At 50.8% G+C, this 15,109-nt stretch overlaps 1 protein-coding gene across 1 annotated transcript; it reads right to left on the reverse strand.

Annotated features, from left to right (window-relative positions):
* Window positions 1–6,069: 6,069 nt before the first annotated feature.
* EOMES (eomesodermin) lies at window positions 6,070–10,897 on the reverse strand. Its single transcript, XM_048301537.1, has 6 exons — window positions 10,088–10,897; window positions 9,582–9,736; window positions 9,179–9,300; window positions 8,593–8,751; window positions 8,439–8,500; window positions 6,070–7,912 (listed from the first exon to the last, which is right to left on the reverse strand). Exons 1-6 carry the CDS (start codon window positions 10,840–10,842, stop codon window positions 7,177–7,179), a joined length of 1,989 nt encoding a protein of 662 aa, XP_048157494.1. The 5' UTR covers window positions 10,843–10,897; the 3' UTR covers window positions 6,070–7,176.
* Between the last annotated feature and the right edge of the window lie 4,212 nt (window positions 10,898–15,109).

Here is a 15,109-nt window from a genome sequence, read left to right on the forward strand (position 1 = left end):
CTAGAGCCAAACACATCCCTTGTTCCAAGCCAAATGTGAAATAAAAAGCAGCCTGCCACAGAACATCCCTCCTGCAGCTCCAGGAGACACTGCCCTGAAACTCCTAATATTTCCGGCCATTTCCAGGGGAATGGCACCTCCTCTAAGCCTCATCAGTCAATGGAAATGTCAGAAACAAGAACTGAACCCACATGATAATCACAGTTTTTGGGAGCAGAAGCCAGATTCTGGCTATTATATACGTTCCATTATACTACGCAGTGATTAAGCCTTTTGTGGTACAGCAAAAAAAAAGGCAGCTCATGTTTTCTGATACCTATGGGAATGGCTTTCTCTTCCCATGGTTGGAATAAGAAATTGCTAGAAAGACCTAGCCACAGGCAAGGGACAACAAAGTAAATGGTGGAACAAGTTCATGCTCATGGACAGCTGTTTCGGGGTATGAGAGGTGCTGTAAACCTACATTTCACCATATGCCCACAGATACCTAAATGCTGTGATTGTACCACTGTGGCATCTCCACCCTATCCAAAAGTCCTCTCACCATTTTGCAGGCAAGAGTGTTTATACTGGCCTGCTTAAATGCTTTTGAAGATCAGTACCTGAACAGGCCAGGTCACCATCCAGACATTCGCTGTCGTGTGCTGTAATTGTGTGGTGAGGGGTGGTATGGAAGGGAAAAAGAAAAAGAATCACAAGTACTGCCGCTTAAACTGCTGAAAGCTGTCACCAGCACCCCTGCCAAGAATACGGAAGTTTTCCCTTCTTACATTCTGCTCCATTTCTTCTTTCTGCTCAGTGCAAGCATGAGCATTTCTGCTGCTGCACAGTGAACTGAAGTAGAGAACTGATGTGACTGAAAAATAACCCCGTTGTTCTCTACCCTATCCTGACAGCAGGCATTTCCAGAGTTTTGTTGTGCACATATAATTTAAGCAGATGAAGTAGAGAAATACATTGCATATTTGAAACAAAGCTTTACAATGCAGAATTATCTGCTATTCAAGATCATTACTGGCACAAACTTTAGGAACTTAATTTTTCCACTGAGTAAAAGCAAGATCACTCAAATGTCACAGATTTTGCCAAAATTTTTCTTCTGGATCAAAGATATTTCCCCTCAGAACAAGAAATTTACCTGACAGTTCCTCTCAAATGATGCTGCAAAGGAGCTTCAATGCAAAGGCAGCCGAGCTGAATCCTATGTTTGCTGAAAGGAGTAACAGGAAGGCTGGGTTAACCATAATCTTGCAATAGACAACACAAAGTTAATGGAAAATAAGCCAATTGAGTTAACAGAGGACACCAGGCTACACAGGTGAGGCTTTGTCTGTCCTATCTGGAGTAAGAGATGGGATAAAATTTACATGCTATTGTGAATAGCTCCTGAGAAGTCATCTTTGCGTTGACATGTTTAACAGATCTCCTTGCTCAAATTATACCTTCATTAGGGCAGGAATATCATGTTATAATATTCTTTAGCATGGGAAGTGATGAGAGGAAAGCAATAAAATTTCTGTTATTGAGAACTTTTCGCTAAAAACAAGCTCACTCTAATATATTACTGAACCATTGTGTTCCCTAATAAAGGTTGTTTTCTTCCTCAAAAGAGGTTTGCAACTATGCCAAGCAATTTACAAAAACTGCATTGCTTTATTGACAAATGGAATTATAACTACTCCATGAAGTTTAACCATCAGTGCCCAACCCACACCACAGAAACCTAACCCTGCTCTAAGAAAACCAGGGATCATAACAGAACAGACCCCTTTGCCCTCCTTCTGTGTACTACCATATAAAATCACAGTACAACGGAAGCCTAATGTGAAGTTTCATTCTCAAACCTGCTAAAATGACACTACTTTATGTTGCACACACTTTAGCAGTGCCTGCTTCATCCACAAGAGTCCTTCTATAAACCGGTAGAATTGGAGAGGTCATACTTCAGCAGAAGAGAATAGGGACTTACATGGAGCTCCTAATGCAGATTTATTAATGGATGTCCCACTCCACACATCCTTTCCTCATCTACAGACATCATGCCCCATGGAAAGAGAGCTGAACTTTTTTGGGGAGGCCTTTCTTTCTGTGGAGAACACTCCAGGAAGAAGGAAATCACTTTGCTTTTTGCCTCAGCTTGATGATAAAAGACAAGTGACTTTGGTAAATCTCTAAAAATACCTGATCAGATTTGTGTCTTAGACACTCGAGGAAGTCTGACTTTAAAGAGTGAGAGGATGAAGAATACAGACTGCTTTTCAAGTTTTAAACATCATTATCTGAATTCAGGTATTCATGGCTTGAATTCATTTTAGCGGTATAAGCCAAAAAGTGGCACACACTAGGAAAACACACCTACTCATTGCCTTCTCCAGAAATAAGATGGACGTACAGCAGTCAGCCGGGGTTTAGTTCTGTTACAGGAACCACATCACCTGAAGCCCTGTCCCATCCATCTTCTCAGATCATCTTTTGAGGGACACTGGTCAAAACAGGTTGGAAATTAACCCCTTTTCTAATGAACATCGGCAAGGAACCAGCTCCCTGCTGCAGATGGAAACTAAATAGCACACAACAGACAGAAAAATCAATTTTGCTCTGCAGTCTGGAACTGAGCTAACAGTCAAAGCTTGGGTGGGAGACGGACTCTTCCTCCAGAAACAGAGACTTCCTGCACCTGATTAACACCATTCACAGATGGAAATCCTGTGCAGGCAGGTAGTTTCCCCTGTGACTAAACTTAGGCCTTATATTTTAATAAGGATCAGAACTGCCGATTTACCCCCTTTCCACCCAGCACCTGTGTTTATGTAGTCCTTCAGGCAAGCAAACCACACAGCACTCCATCTTACTGTGTTTCCTCTTCCTCTCCTGCATTTTATCTGAGTCTGAAATGAAAACAGGGAAGAGGGTGGCAGGTTAGAGGAAAGCCTGCAGAGGATTCCTCCTCCCCAGATTAGGATTTAATTGTATTCCTAGTGAGTCCCTTCTGGTTGCACTCGGTCTTTCAGATGAATGTTTCATCAATATGATTAGGATCACATCCCTCAGTCTCCTCTATTTACACAATCGGTTGTGACAGCTCAGAGTATAGTACTCCCTAAAGGAAATATTAGATACCACCCTATCTTTTTATTCAAATCATATTTTGCACTCCACACTTTCAGGCTAATGTCATTCTCCCCTGGATTACATATCTGTGATATCCAGAAAGCACTAAAATCCTTTCAGTAAGGATTAGATTAATATTTATATTAGCCATACTCATACTATTATGAACACAGCTATGGAGATCTGGGGAAAGGGATGAGTGGGCTACTGAGCTCAGGGGGCGGGGGAATTGGGCTTGTATGTACAAAAAAAGTAGGGCGGTAACAATAATAATAATAATAATAATAATAATAATAATAATAATAAATGCAACTCACAATTTTATGGGGTGGGCAGGCATGAGAGAAGTGCCGGCAGGCCTCATCTCCCTCACCTCAGTCCCCCCGCCTCCACTTTCTACCCAGAGCAGAGATCCCACAGCTGTCGACCGCCGACTCCCCCGGCACGCCTAGCCCGTGTTCCCGTTGGGAAGGGGAATTTCTGAAGCGTAACGGTACCGCAGGAGCCATCGGGGGCCTATTCCCACGTCGGCGGCCGCCGCCTCAGAGGCGACCCTGAGGGGAGGGCGGCGGCGGCTGAAGGGGGGCTGTAAAAATAACCTTTCCCGGGAAAGCCCCCCCTCCATTAACGCCGCGCTTGCCTCAGAGAGGAGGAGGTGGGAACAAGCGAGCAGGTGTTAAAAAGGCGGCGTTGAGGAAGGTGGGAGCGGAAATTCAGACCGAAAGTAAAACCCCATCGCATTACTCGAAGAGAAAACAGACCCAAAAATATCTGCTCCTTCCTCCTCGGAGCGCTGAGGTGGCAGCCCCGAGGAAGAAGGAGCTTTTTCTTCAGAGACAGTCGGGACGATGCCGTCGAAAGAAGGAGTTTCGGGGTCGTTTCGTTTTCCCTCGCGGGTGTGAAGCGGCGGCGATACGGTTTGAGGCGAGCAGCGAGGGATGAAGTTTCGTTGGAAAAAAAATACCAGAGGGTTGTTCCCGATGTGCCAGGTCTGCTTTAACGAAAACAACCCCAAACCCCAGAGTTTTCGGCGAAGAATGGCCTCAATCCTTCGGACGAACCCGTCTCCGCTGCCTCTATTGCCCCGCCGGGCGCTCACGCTATTTAAAAATAAGGGCTACGCACCCAGAGCACTGAGCCGCTCCCTCGGTTCAAGTGAGGGAATATTCCAGGGAACTGTTAACTCGCGGGGAACGGCCCCAGCATGCGCATCCCGGCTTCACGGAGCCGGCGGGGGGAAGGAGCCGAGTCCCCGGGTCGGGCAGAGCCTTTGCCCGGCCGGCAACCGCGGAGGTTCGGATTTTCCCTGACCTAGAACGAAGTTTTCCCTCTTCCTCGGGCAGGGCTCGCACTCCACCTCCCGCCGCACACCACAGCAATGGTGTAAACAACTATTATTTATATATTTACTTCGCTCTAGACCCGCCATGCCCGACCAGGTCACGTTCCAAACTCACAAGCAGTTTTCATGCGAGAGCGTCGGAAGTGGCGGGGACGGGGCGCGTTCCCTTCCAGCGCTCGCTACCAGGCCAAGGTGGTGCCGCGTTTCCCGGCACACGCCTACCTCAGCCGGGGGCGTGGGGGCTGCGGAGGAAAGGGCCCTCACCCGCGGCGTATCCCCCTCCCTCCAAAGTCACGATAAAGAGCCCGCCGAGGCGAGGCGGGGCTCTCCACCGGCAGCCCGTTGTTTGTGTCAGTAAATCACATTACGAAGCAAAGTGCAAGGGTAGTTAACTTTATCTTCTGTTAATGTAAACAAATAAAAAGCATTCAGTTTCTTGATCTTTATTTAAATCTGGAGTTGTTTATCAGTGTCATCCTATGAAGATTAATTAGATACCTTTATTCACAATTTGGCGTCTGACACCCCATTTTAGGAATGCATTATAATCACAAGGTGTTAATTGGGGCCAGCCAGGCACTTACGTTTCTATTAAACAGTGTGAGGACTTTTCACAAGTATTAAGTTATTTTTTTCACCGTGCGGTGCAAAAATATAGAGTTTTTAATAACACAGAGCGGCAGAATCGTGCTGTGTAATCGCTGTTTGCAGGGCGGGTGGGACGGCCGGAATGCCACCGCACTCCACGGCTGGGGAACAACCCTTCCCGGGGGCTTTTCCGTGAGCGGGAAAAAAAAAGTTAGAAAAAAAGGAATAATATGCTCCGTCCGTAGTCTCTTAAAAATTGCCTCAAGTCCCCCTTCTGTTCCAGGTAGGGTCCTTGTGCAGAGGGAGAGCTGACAGGACACCGACTTTTTTCGCTTGCCAGCGCGCAGAGCCGGAGCCCGAGCCTCGCCCCGAGAGGCGAAGCGCTGATCGAAATCTCCTCGGACACCCGCCGTGTCCCGCTCCGGAGGTGGGGGAGCCCCTACCGCTGCCCCCCGATAGCGTTACCTCCACCGGGGACAGCCCCAGCCTGAGCCCTGGGTATATTTTGTTTGCAGCCGGCAATCGTTAACAGCTTAATCCCATTACTCCCTGCATATCCCCAGGAAAGGTCCCGCTGCTGCGGGAGCCGGGATTCAATCGCTCTGCCAGAAGGAGCTTTCCCTCCAGATAAGCGGGCAGGGGAATTTCGTGCCTTGTTCCGGGAAACGGAGGGGGTGAGAAGGGGGCGGCGGGAGGAGGCAGCCCCGGGGCTGCCGCGGAGGCGGGGTGGCTTCGCAATTCTCTGCCCGGGCCGAGCTCGCACCTCACCTGGTGCAGAGGCAGGGGGAGGGGGTGGCAGAGGACAGGAGAATGTCGTATTTTGGAGCAAGCCGGGGCTCCCGGCTTGTTCAGAAGATGCACAGGAAAGAAAAAGAAAAAAAAAAAACCCACACAGAGAGTGCAACAGGTAAAGCGTCAGCGTTGCAAGGGATGGTTAGATTTAGAGACAATTCAAGGCCCTAGCAGTGTGCTCCCTCCACCCCTTTTGGGATACCCAGCAGATGCAAAGATGAGGCAGAGCCATCCCCTCTTATCCCTGGCACCACCACATTTATTAAAAATTATTACTATATACATAGAAAAAACAAAACAGGAACAAGTTTCCGGGGAGGGGAAAAGTGGGCCAGTGCTCTGGGGCTGATCAGTTTAAAATGGCTGAAAGTATAGGCAAGAAGAAGGGAGAAAGTTACATCACTTCAATTTCGTACAGGGCAGCTGAAAAAGTCACTTTACATACACATAAATAGAAATCTCCTTTTGCAATGCCTCATATGCTAAGTTTGATTGACCAAAAAAAAAAAAAAATGCCTTTTGAACTTCAAAACACCACCGGATGTCCTTCCAACTGAACAGCTATAGGTCAACTATTTATACATTATTCCACAATATTCTACAGTGTACCTAGACAAAACACAACTGTACACTTTGTTTTTGGCCACCTCAGTAAAGATTAGGCTTATGGGATGGAGGCAGGGGTTTTTTTAATGCAAGTTCTAAGCTAAGAAAAGACAGATTTGGTCATTGTAATCCCATCATTGGCAACAAGACCTTCAAGTCAAAATCCTGCCTGGCAAGCAGGCCTCATTTTGGCATTTTCTGCCAAAAAAAAAAAAAAAAAAACCAAACCCTTAAAAAAGCTGTAGCTGAGCAATATCCAACTCAGCCAACTGTGTTGTGGATGTGTTGAAAAAAACAGCTCAGTCTAAAGCAGAACATAGCATTTGTGCAGCTCCCTGCAACCCAGATCCCTTTTATCAAGCAGGGAAGAAAATTATATTTGGGATCCTAACCCCTCTTTCCTTGCTCAGGAGTGCATGGACTTGATCGGGCCTCTGAGCCTACCCAAGCTGTGTACACTTTAGTATCTCCAATAAATATGCCACATACTTAGACACTAGAGTCCTCCTTACAGCTTCTGCCTATGGTTCCTTCTAAACAAGGGGAAGAATTCTCCCATGGTTTGCTCTTTCCCTACTTTATTACCTGCAACAGTCAAAAAGCTTTGGCACCTTCTTTAGAATTGCACACAACAATTCAAGGTGGAAGGCAAGAGTCTTTTTGGCAATTGTAATGCAAAAAAAACCCAAGGCCACCCTGAAAAAAAAAAATTAGCCAATTGGAATAAAAAAGATGCTTTAAGAACTAGTATAGAATGCATAGTAGCCCATGCCTTTTGAAGTGTCTTTGCTATAGTCCTCAGCATTAATGTCCTCACACTTCATTGTTGGAGAATTTTCATTGCTGGAAGTGCTAGGGGAAAGCCGTCTTCTCTTACAAGCACCTGTGTAGACCCCGGAATCATTTGAATCTAGAGACTTTATAGAGGGTGGAGTCTCTATCCAGGACGAGCCAATTTCTTCTTTCACCTTGTCCTTGGAAAGCTGGTCTTCAGTGAATCCCGGAGGACTTGTTCTCGAGGTCCAAGTTAGTCCTGTCGTCACTTTTCGCTGGTAGGAGCCCCTGCTCCCCCAGCCTGCCATGGATGGAAATGTCGGGTCGGGGTAGTATCCCAGAGCGTGGGATGTCTGAAGGGGAAGGGATTTAATGCCATAAGGGAGCAAGGTGCTATGAGAATACTCCGTGTCATAGGAGTTCATGTCCAGTTTGTTGGCGCTGGGCTGCTGTACGGGCGTCACAAACCACCGCTGAGGAGAGCTGGCCACCTCCTCGTTCTGCTGCGGGGACAGCAGGCCATTTGTCTGAGGGACGGTTCTCTCACCGTTGTAAAACCTGGCTGGGGGAAGGTTGTTGACAAACTGTTCCTGGAAGAACGGCTGCACGCTGTATCGGGCGCCAGGGACGATCTGGTGGGATCTAGGAGAATCCGTGGGAGATGGAGTTAATCTGTCATTTTCGGAAGCTGTGTACATGCTACAATATAAAAGAGAGATACTGAGTGTTTTTCTTAACAATTCCAATATGACAGTAACAACACAAAAACACAAAGAAACCAGTTATTTCTTAATTAGAATCATAACTACATTTAATTGCATGGCTATTTGTTTTAATCTGATTTAGTAGGCCTTTTTCCTAGACCAGTGTAAATTTCTTATTACTACTACAAGTAATAGCACAAGTGAAACTACAAAGTGACTATTAGGCAAGTCTTCTGCTGACAATTTAAAGAAGCTGCCTGTTCTGTGGAGATACCCAATACACTGCTGCCAAATCCGCAGGCCAGCTGGATTCTGCCAGCACAAGTTTCCTACCAAAATTCAGAAGCCTGCAGAAAGCCAGGTCATCTAGACAATACACTATTCAGACATTTTAACATAAGCAAAACTGCCAGTAGTTAACTGAATTAATGTCTAAAGAAAAACCCTTCCACAGACATTTCAGGCCAGAATCATGCCTTCTAGACAGAGACATCTGCGAAAGAAGACAGAGGTGTACTTACGAGTCATAGTTGTCTCTGAAGCCTTTTGCAAAAGGATTATGGTCAATTTTGAGCTGTGTAATCTAAAAGTGAAAGCAGAATATATTTTAAGATGAGATGCTGAGTACACAAGGGAATTTTATTCTTAATTGCAATTTTATACATCCATGCTTACATCAGTGTTTTGATATGCTGTAACTGCTATAAACTGTGTTTCAGGGAAAATAAACGTTTGAGTCTTTGAGGAATCATTCATATCTTCAACACCATCTTCTGTCACTTCCACGATGTGAAGTCGGGGCTGGTACTTGTGTAGGGACTGAAGTACTATCATCTAAAAGAAACCACGAAAAAGGCAACATCTTTAGACAAACTGCATCTAGCATTAAAAGACCTATTTTATAGCACGACATTTTCTTCCTGTAAATTGTAATCTCTTCGTTTACAAATGGAGCAGTTTTAACTGTTATCAGGGGATGATTCACAGCTTACATCCCTGTTTCACCAAGAGCCATCAGGTACTCTCCCACTTTTTGAGCAACTAATGTGATCAATATATGAGCTAAAACAAAAGAAATTCACACATCAGATTCCAACATTTGCAACTATTCATACGGAAAAACAAAGAAAACAAGCTCTATGACCCAGTTCCAGAAGGGAACAGTGATCTAGCGGCTCGATGAAATGCCGTTAAAGATGCAAAACCCCAGGTCTCCCCGCTGAGCCACCAAGAGCCCCTCAAGCCGCCCTCCCCTCCGTACCTGCGCGTTGTTGTTGTTAGCACCTTTGTTGTTCGTTAGCTTCAGCTTCCCGAAAGAAATCTCCTGCCTCATCCAGTGAGCCCCGGTGTTGGGCGACTCGGGGTGCACGTAGACCTTGTTGCCTGGGGAAGACAAGCCAGTAAAACGCCGGCCGGCCACGGGGCTTTGTTCCGCCGCCCGCGCAGCCCCTCGGTTGGATGGCCACTCTCCCACACAGCCTCACACACCGCGGCGCAAAAAGAGTCGCAAGACGACCTTAAAACCGTAGCTCGTGCCTCAGTAGGATGCCCGGTGTGGGGAAGACACTGAAGGGGGAGGGGAGGGGTGGGCAAAGTGGGAACCCTTTCCGAGAAACCGACCCGCGGGGAAAGGGGGCGAGGAGGCTCCCGGAACCTGCACCTACCTTGCATGTTGTTGTCGGCTTTGCCGCAGGTCACCCACTTGCCCCCCTGGAAACGCCAGTGGTTGGGGTCCGCCAACACCACCTCCACGAAGACGTTGTAGTGGGCCGTGGGGTTGAGGCCGGTGATATTGAAGCTCAGGAAGGGAAACATCCTCCTGAAAACCACAAGGCATGCTGAGGCGGGCCGGGGAAGGGGGCGCGGGCTCCGGCGCAAGCTGTAGGCGGCCGTGGGATGCCCCGTCCATCCCGGCACTAAAGACACTAAGGAAGCGGCGAGCCCCGACCGACCCCCGTTCTAACTCCTGGCCGCCGAATGTGGGGAAATGGGGGAGTCGCTTCTCGGGGAAAGCATCCCGGGGCACCACCGACGGAGAGAGCGCGCACCTCCTTTCCGGGGGAGGCAGCAAGCGCCGCCCGACACGGAGCGTCCTCGGGGGTGTCCCCCTTCCTCCCCCATCCCCGACCACCACTTCCCTCCGTTTCCACCATCCCACGCGCCCGCTTACCGGCCCTGCTTGGTGATGATCATCTCCGTCTGGTGCCGGTGGAACTTGAGCCAGAGGGGCCGGTTGCAGAGGAAGACCTGCGCCCGCAGCCCCGGGCCAGCGGCCGGCATCCCCAGCGCCCCGAGCCCGCCGCAGGAGCCCGACGCCGGCGGGTAAGGGCCGTAAAGAGGTCCGCCGGCCGTCGCCTGCCCGTACTGGTACCCGCCGCCGCCTCCGAACTGCGTCCGGCCGCCGGGCGGGCATACGGCGCCCGCGAAGCCTCCCGGGGACAGCACGGAGCCGTAGGGGTAGCGCGGCCCGCCGGGCGGCTGGTAGACGGCGCCGTGCTGCGCCGTCGGCGGGTACGGGAACAGGGCGCAGGGCCCCCCCAGCTCGGCCGCGGGCGGCCCGGGGGACTGCAGGTAGTAGCGCTCGGGGCTGAGGCTGTCCATGGAGTAGCGGGCGGAGGCGGCCGGGGGCAGCTCCTCTTCGCCGCATGGGGTGGCCTTGCGGCCGTCCGGCTTGGGAGCAGCGAAGGGCGGCTCGACCGCCTCCGCCTCGCCCAGGATGGCGGGAGCCGTCCCAAACTTCTTGGGCATCTTGTCCAGATCGAGGCGCGGCGGCGATCCCGGACCGGGCGGCCCGCGGGAGCCGCCAGCAGCGCCCGTCCCGGCTCCCGCTCCGGAGGCGCCGCCGCGCCCGCCGCCCTCCAGCGGGTAGAAGGGGGCGCCCGGCAGTGCCCCGGCCGCCGTCAGCAGCGGCTCGCCCAGCTGCATCCTCGGTGGGCGGTGCGTTCGAGTTCCCACTCAATCCTGTGTCGACCTCGACCCGTAGCCGCGCAGGGTTGCGCTCTGGCAGGGCTCCGCCGAGGCGATTTATACCGGCGCGCCGGGCTCCTCGGGCCGCCGGGGAGGGGCTTGCGCCGAGCTGCCTCATCGCCGCCCTCCACCCCCGCCGGCCCATTGGCTGGGCCGCGTGACACTAATTTAATTAGACAGCTACTAATTGGAACAAGTCACCTGTGACTTTGGTGTGCGCCCCGTCCCCTTCCATGGCCCCCCTTCCCGCAGCCGGTTTCCCGAGGAGCTCTGGCCCGCTCCTTGCCCCCACGTCCCCCGGACTGAGGGGAGCTCCCGCATCACCCCACGGTGGCCGCGGTGGAAGGCCCGGCTTCCTCGCTTCCAAAAAAAGAGCTTTTGCTGAGGTGGCACCGTCCTCCCGGCTCGGGCTCGTAAGGAAGAATCCCCGGCTCTGAACGAGAGATGGGGACGAAATGGAAAGGTTTGAGTGGGAAAGCCGGCACCCACCAGGTAGGGAGGGCGGCGATCAATCCGGCCGCTGAGACGGGGCGGGTGACACTGGTTCCCCGCAACCCCCCCGCCGGCCGCCTCGCCGCTCAAACAATTCGGCTTGTGTCTCTGCCGACCCCAACAGCCTCCTTTCTCCCTGTCCTCTCCCTGAGCAGCATCCTTATGTTGGGGTTAACACGTTTCACTTTATCAGGGACGTCTCTGTGGGAAGCGGCGGGTTCGGTTCACAATTCCAGTTTCAGGAACTCGGCAGTCGGTTTCTCACAACCCGCGTTCCCCTTCAGCATCTCCCACCGGGAAGGCAGATTTTTAATTGAGGCGCGTGCCAAATCTCTTTGGCGCTTTCTCTCAGTGCAAAATCCGAGCCTCTAGCCCCAAAAGGGAAGGGAACAGTACTTGTGAAGGGGTAGATGCCCGTGTGATTGTGGGGAGCGGGCAGAGCCGGCGTGAAAGATTTGCAGCTACAAATCCGCAGCCCCTCGCCCTCTGTCCGTCACCGGCCATCTCACAGGGAGGGCTGCAAACACCTGCCTCCACCTCACGGCTGAATTTTAAACCAGACCCGCTGAGCGGCCAGGATTTCGTTGCCTGGCAGAAGGATCCGGCCGCGCTGGAGCAGCCGAGCGCTGCCGCCCGCCTGGCCGCGTCGGCCCGCTGGCCCCCCACTCCCGCCGGGCTTCGCCGCATCGGAGCAACTGAGATAAATGGCGAACAGCTGACCGCGGCCGCCGGGAGCCGGGGCCGAGGCGCTGCCGGAGTCTCGGCGGGATGCGCATCCCTGCGCAAACCGGGTGCCGGCAGGTGCGGGCGGCGGGGCACGCCCGGTGACGACCGCCGAGGCCGGGGACGGGCACCGGCGTCTCAGAGGTCGGGCAGGACTCAACCCTTACCCCGGTGGGAGCCGAGAGACGGGGGAACCCGCCCCTGCTGTGCCCACTCTGGCTGCGGCCACACCGGCAGGAGCCTGGGCCAGGCTGCTCACAGTCGGCACTGAAATACTAGCTCCAGCCCTAACCACACGTTCTCTCCGGGATAATGTTTGCCTCAATTTTTGCGTGGAACTATTTCGACCGGAGACGACAACAAAAATGTGTCGGAGAAGACCGACGCTCCGGCACGAAGCGGGCCGGTGGCTGGAACCGCGAGGTGCGGAGTGGAGCAGAGCTCGGCCGAGCTGCCCGGCTTTGAAAGCAAAACAAGCCGAGGGGCGTCCTGCCGGGCGCTGCCGAGGCCGAGCCGCTGCGCCCCTTCCCGCGGCCGGAGAGCCCCGGGGCGGCTCTCGGCGGGGCCGGCCCCAGCCCGGAGCTGCGCTGCGGCAGCCCGCTCCCTTGGGCTCTGCCTCTCCCGGGCTAGGGCAGGGACGCAAGGAGATTTTACAAAACTACTATGTAGGTTTTAATGGAGTTATTTTTACTTAGAAAGAGAAAAGATATGAACCTATCTCTCTCTAGTCTTTCCTTTTTAGGCTTGGCTTGCAGGTCCACTTCTTATTTTGCACCAGCTGTGAGGCTCATCCAACTTCTCTGGGAGACAGTTCATTTTGCAGACTTGGCAGAAAACACATCCAGGAAAAAAGGACAATTGCATTCTGTCGCGTTCTCGAGTTGGATCGGCTCAACTAAGGCCCAACAAGAGCAGAGGCGATGCAGAGGAGAGGGCAGCATTTGGTTTTGGTGTAACCTTATGTTGACTTATTTTGTGACACTGTGAATCGTGAAATTGCAGCTTTATAATTTAAAAAAAAAATTCTCTCATTCAGATTAAACTGTGTTTTCCCAGTCTGTTGGGATAAATGTTTCATGCCTTTCCATTCCTTTTGAGTGTCCAGAAAGGCCAAAGTCTCTGGGAAAGAATTGCAAAGTCACTCACTGTGCCATGGCTGTAGGAAATGTGGGGATGAGATGGGAAGAGGTGACAGGGAACACAGTAATGCAGATATTGCTTGAGTCTGTGACTTTTCTTTTGCAGGCTGGTGACCCTGCAATATCACCCAAATTTAACTGCAATTAATGACATCTCTCTAGGGATAGGTTTCCTGGGGCTAATTTGGGAACAAGGAGATATCCACTGAGTTTGCATCAGGCTCTGGAAGTGGAAAATATTTCCTTTATCTTTGTGAGGAAGCTAGAATTGGAGAAAGCTAAAATACAGTGTGTGAGTAGCAGGTTGTGCTAATTTGAAAAACTAGAAGTTCATTATTATGGACCGGCTGATTAAGACATGGTCTGTATTGTGCTGCATAGGCAACATCATGTTTGCTGTCATCTCACAGGATACTTGGAAATTCCACCCAACAGTAGTTGAGGAGAGAAAGAGATGAGTGCAGAATTGTGTGGTGACCATTGTCCAGGCACAGCTAGTTTAAGTGGCTTACACAAATCTTTGTCTCATTTCAAAAAGATGACGTGTGCATTCAGGAACATGGGGCTGTAATTCTTCAGGCTTAAAAAAATAAAGCAGTAAAGATCCTTGGTTCCTGACTTGGTCTCACAGAACTGTTGCTTCAAGAAATGGTGCACATACTTCATTCTTGTATTTGAACTCAGGAATAAGGTGCTCTCTGTTCATCCATGATGGCCTTCCACCACGCTTGATTTCCTGCATGCAGGAATGGGCTGTCTCGTGCTTTGAGGGGATTGTCCTTGAAGACCAGCCAGCTCTCACAGGCTTTCCTTTTCCCTTCCTCAGCAGTCTTCCATGCAATCCTTACCAAGAACATCCCTGAACTAAGCTGAATTCTGCTCTCCTGAAGTGCCAGTTTGTAATTGTATTATTGGTCTTTCTCACTTCTCAGAGTTTTAATCACAATTTTTGCATCCCATTGTAAGAAATCCAGAAGACTCATCAGTCACCTGCACAAAGAAATTACCATCAACACAGACTGGAGATGTGGATTGTCCCTGCCCAGACCCATTACCCTATCTGCAAATATCAGGTGATTCTCATCCTGAGTACCAGTGGGGACTAGAGCTCTGGAGTACCAGCTCATGGAGCTTCCTTCAGCTTTCAAACAAAGGCTTCTCTTGCTTCCCCTCTCGATCTGGAGGTCTGTAGCAGGCCCCTAGTACAAACTCGTCAGTGTTGCACTGTTCTCTGATCCTTACCCATGTCTGGACTGACTTGTCACTTGTTCAAAACAAAGCGGTGTGTCTTACAGCCAGCCCTTAGCATAGACTCTAAGCCATCCATATTCCTCACCTTCCCAGCGTGTTTTATCTCAAGAGCCTGTATTCATCCTTAGCAACAATCCAGCCATGCAAGCTATCCCACTGTGATTCTGTAATCCCTGTGAGATGCCATCAAGCAATCTCCTTTTTACATCTGCTTTCAGACTGCAGGTACTTTCTTTAGGTTCCTCAGGAATTTTTTGCCACAGTCCCTGGGATTTCAGATCCTCAGGGGTGAGTGCTACTTTTTGGAGCTGCCTTTTTCTCACTCCTGTCTCTCCCCAGGTGCCCACCCCTCTTTCAGCAGCGCCTTGTTCTTGTCTGTTTCATCAAGTTAATGGGAGTACTAAACGCATTTTAGTTTCTCGTTGCACTGGTTTAGTTGCAGTGTAGGAGCTGGATGCTCCAGCAGCCCTTGAGTTTGTTACTGCTCTGAGCCTCCTGTCTGAGGTCTCAAGCCTTAGCCCTGCATCACCTTTAGTTCCCATCCTGGGAAGCTTGCTTTCTGGAGGCAGTGGTACATGGAGTAAGTTCTCACAGGGCTTGGCAGTAGGGTCTGCATGGAT

Source organism: Corvus hawaiiensis, chromosome 1, assembly GCF_020740725.1.
Source record: "Corvus hawaiiensis isolate bCorHaw1 chromosome 1, bCorHaw1.pri.cur, whole genome shotgun sequence".
NCBI classification, from domain to species: domain Eukaryota; kingdom Metazoa; phylum Chordata; class Aves; order Passeriformes; family Corvidae; genus Corvus; species Corvus hawaiiensis.

What these genes read in the sequence shown, in the direction of transcription:
- EOMES (XM_048301537.1), bottom strand. Translation starts at nt 10,842, where the DNA reads ATGCAGCTGGGCGAGCCGCTGCTGACGGCGGCCGGGGCACTGCCGGGC. An exon ending in CTAACAACAACAACGCGCAG is followed by an intron (nt 8,752 to 9,178) that starts GTACGGAGGGGA and finishes GGTTTCTTTTAG; the next exon opens with ATGATAGTACTTCAGTCCCT. An exon ending in CAGCATATCAAAACACTGAT is followed by an intron (nt 8,501 to 8,592) that starts GTAAGCATGGAT and finishes TTTCACTTTTAG; the next exon opens with ATTACACAGCTCAAAATTGA.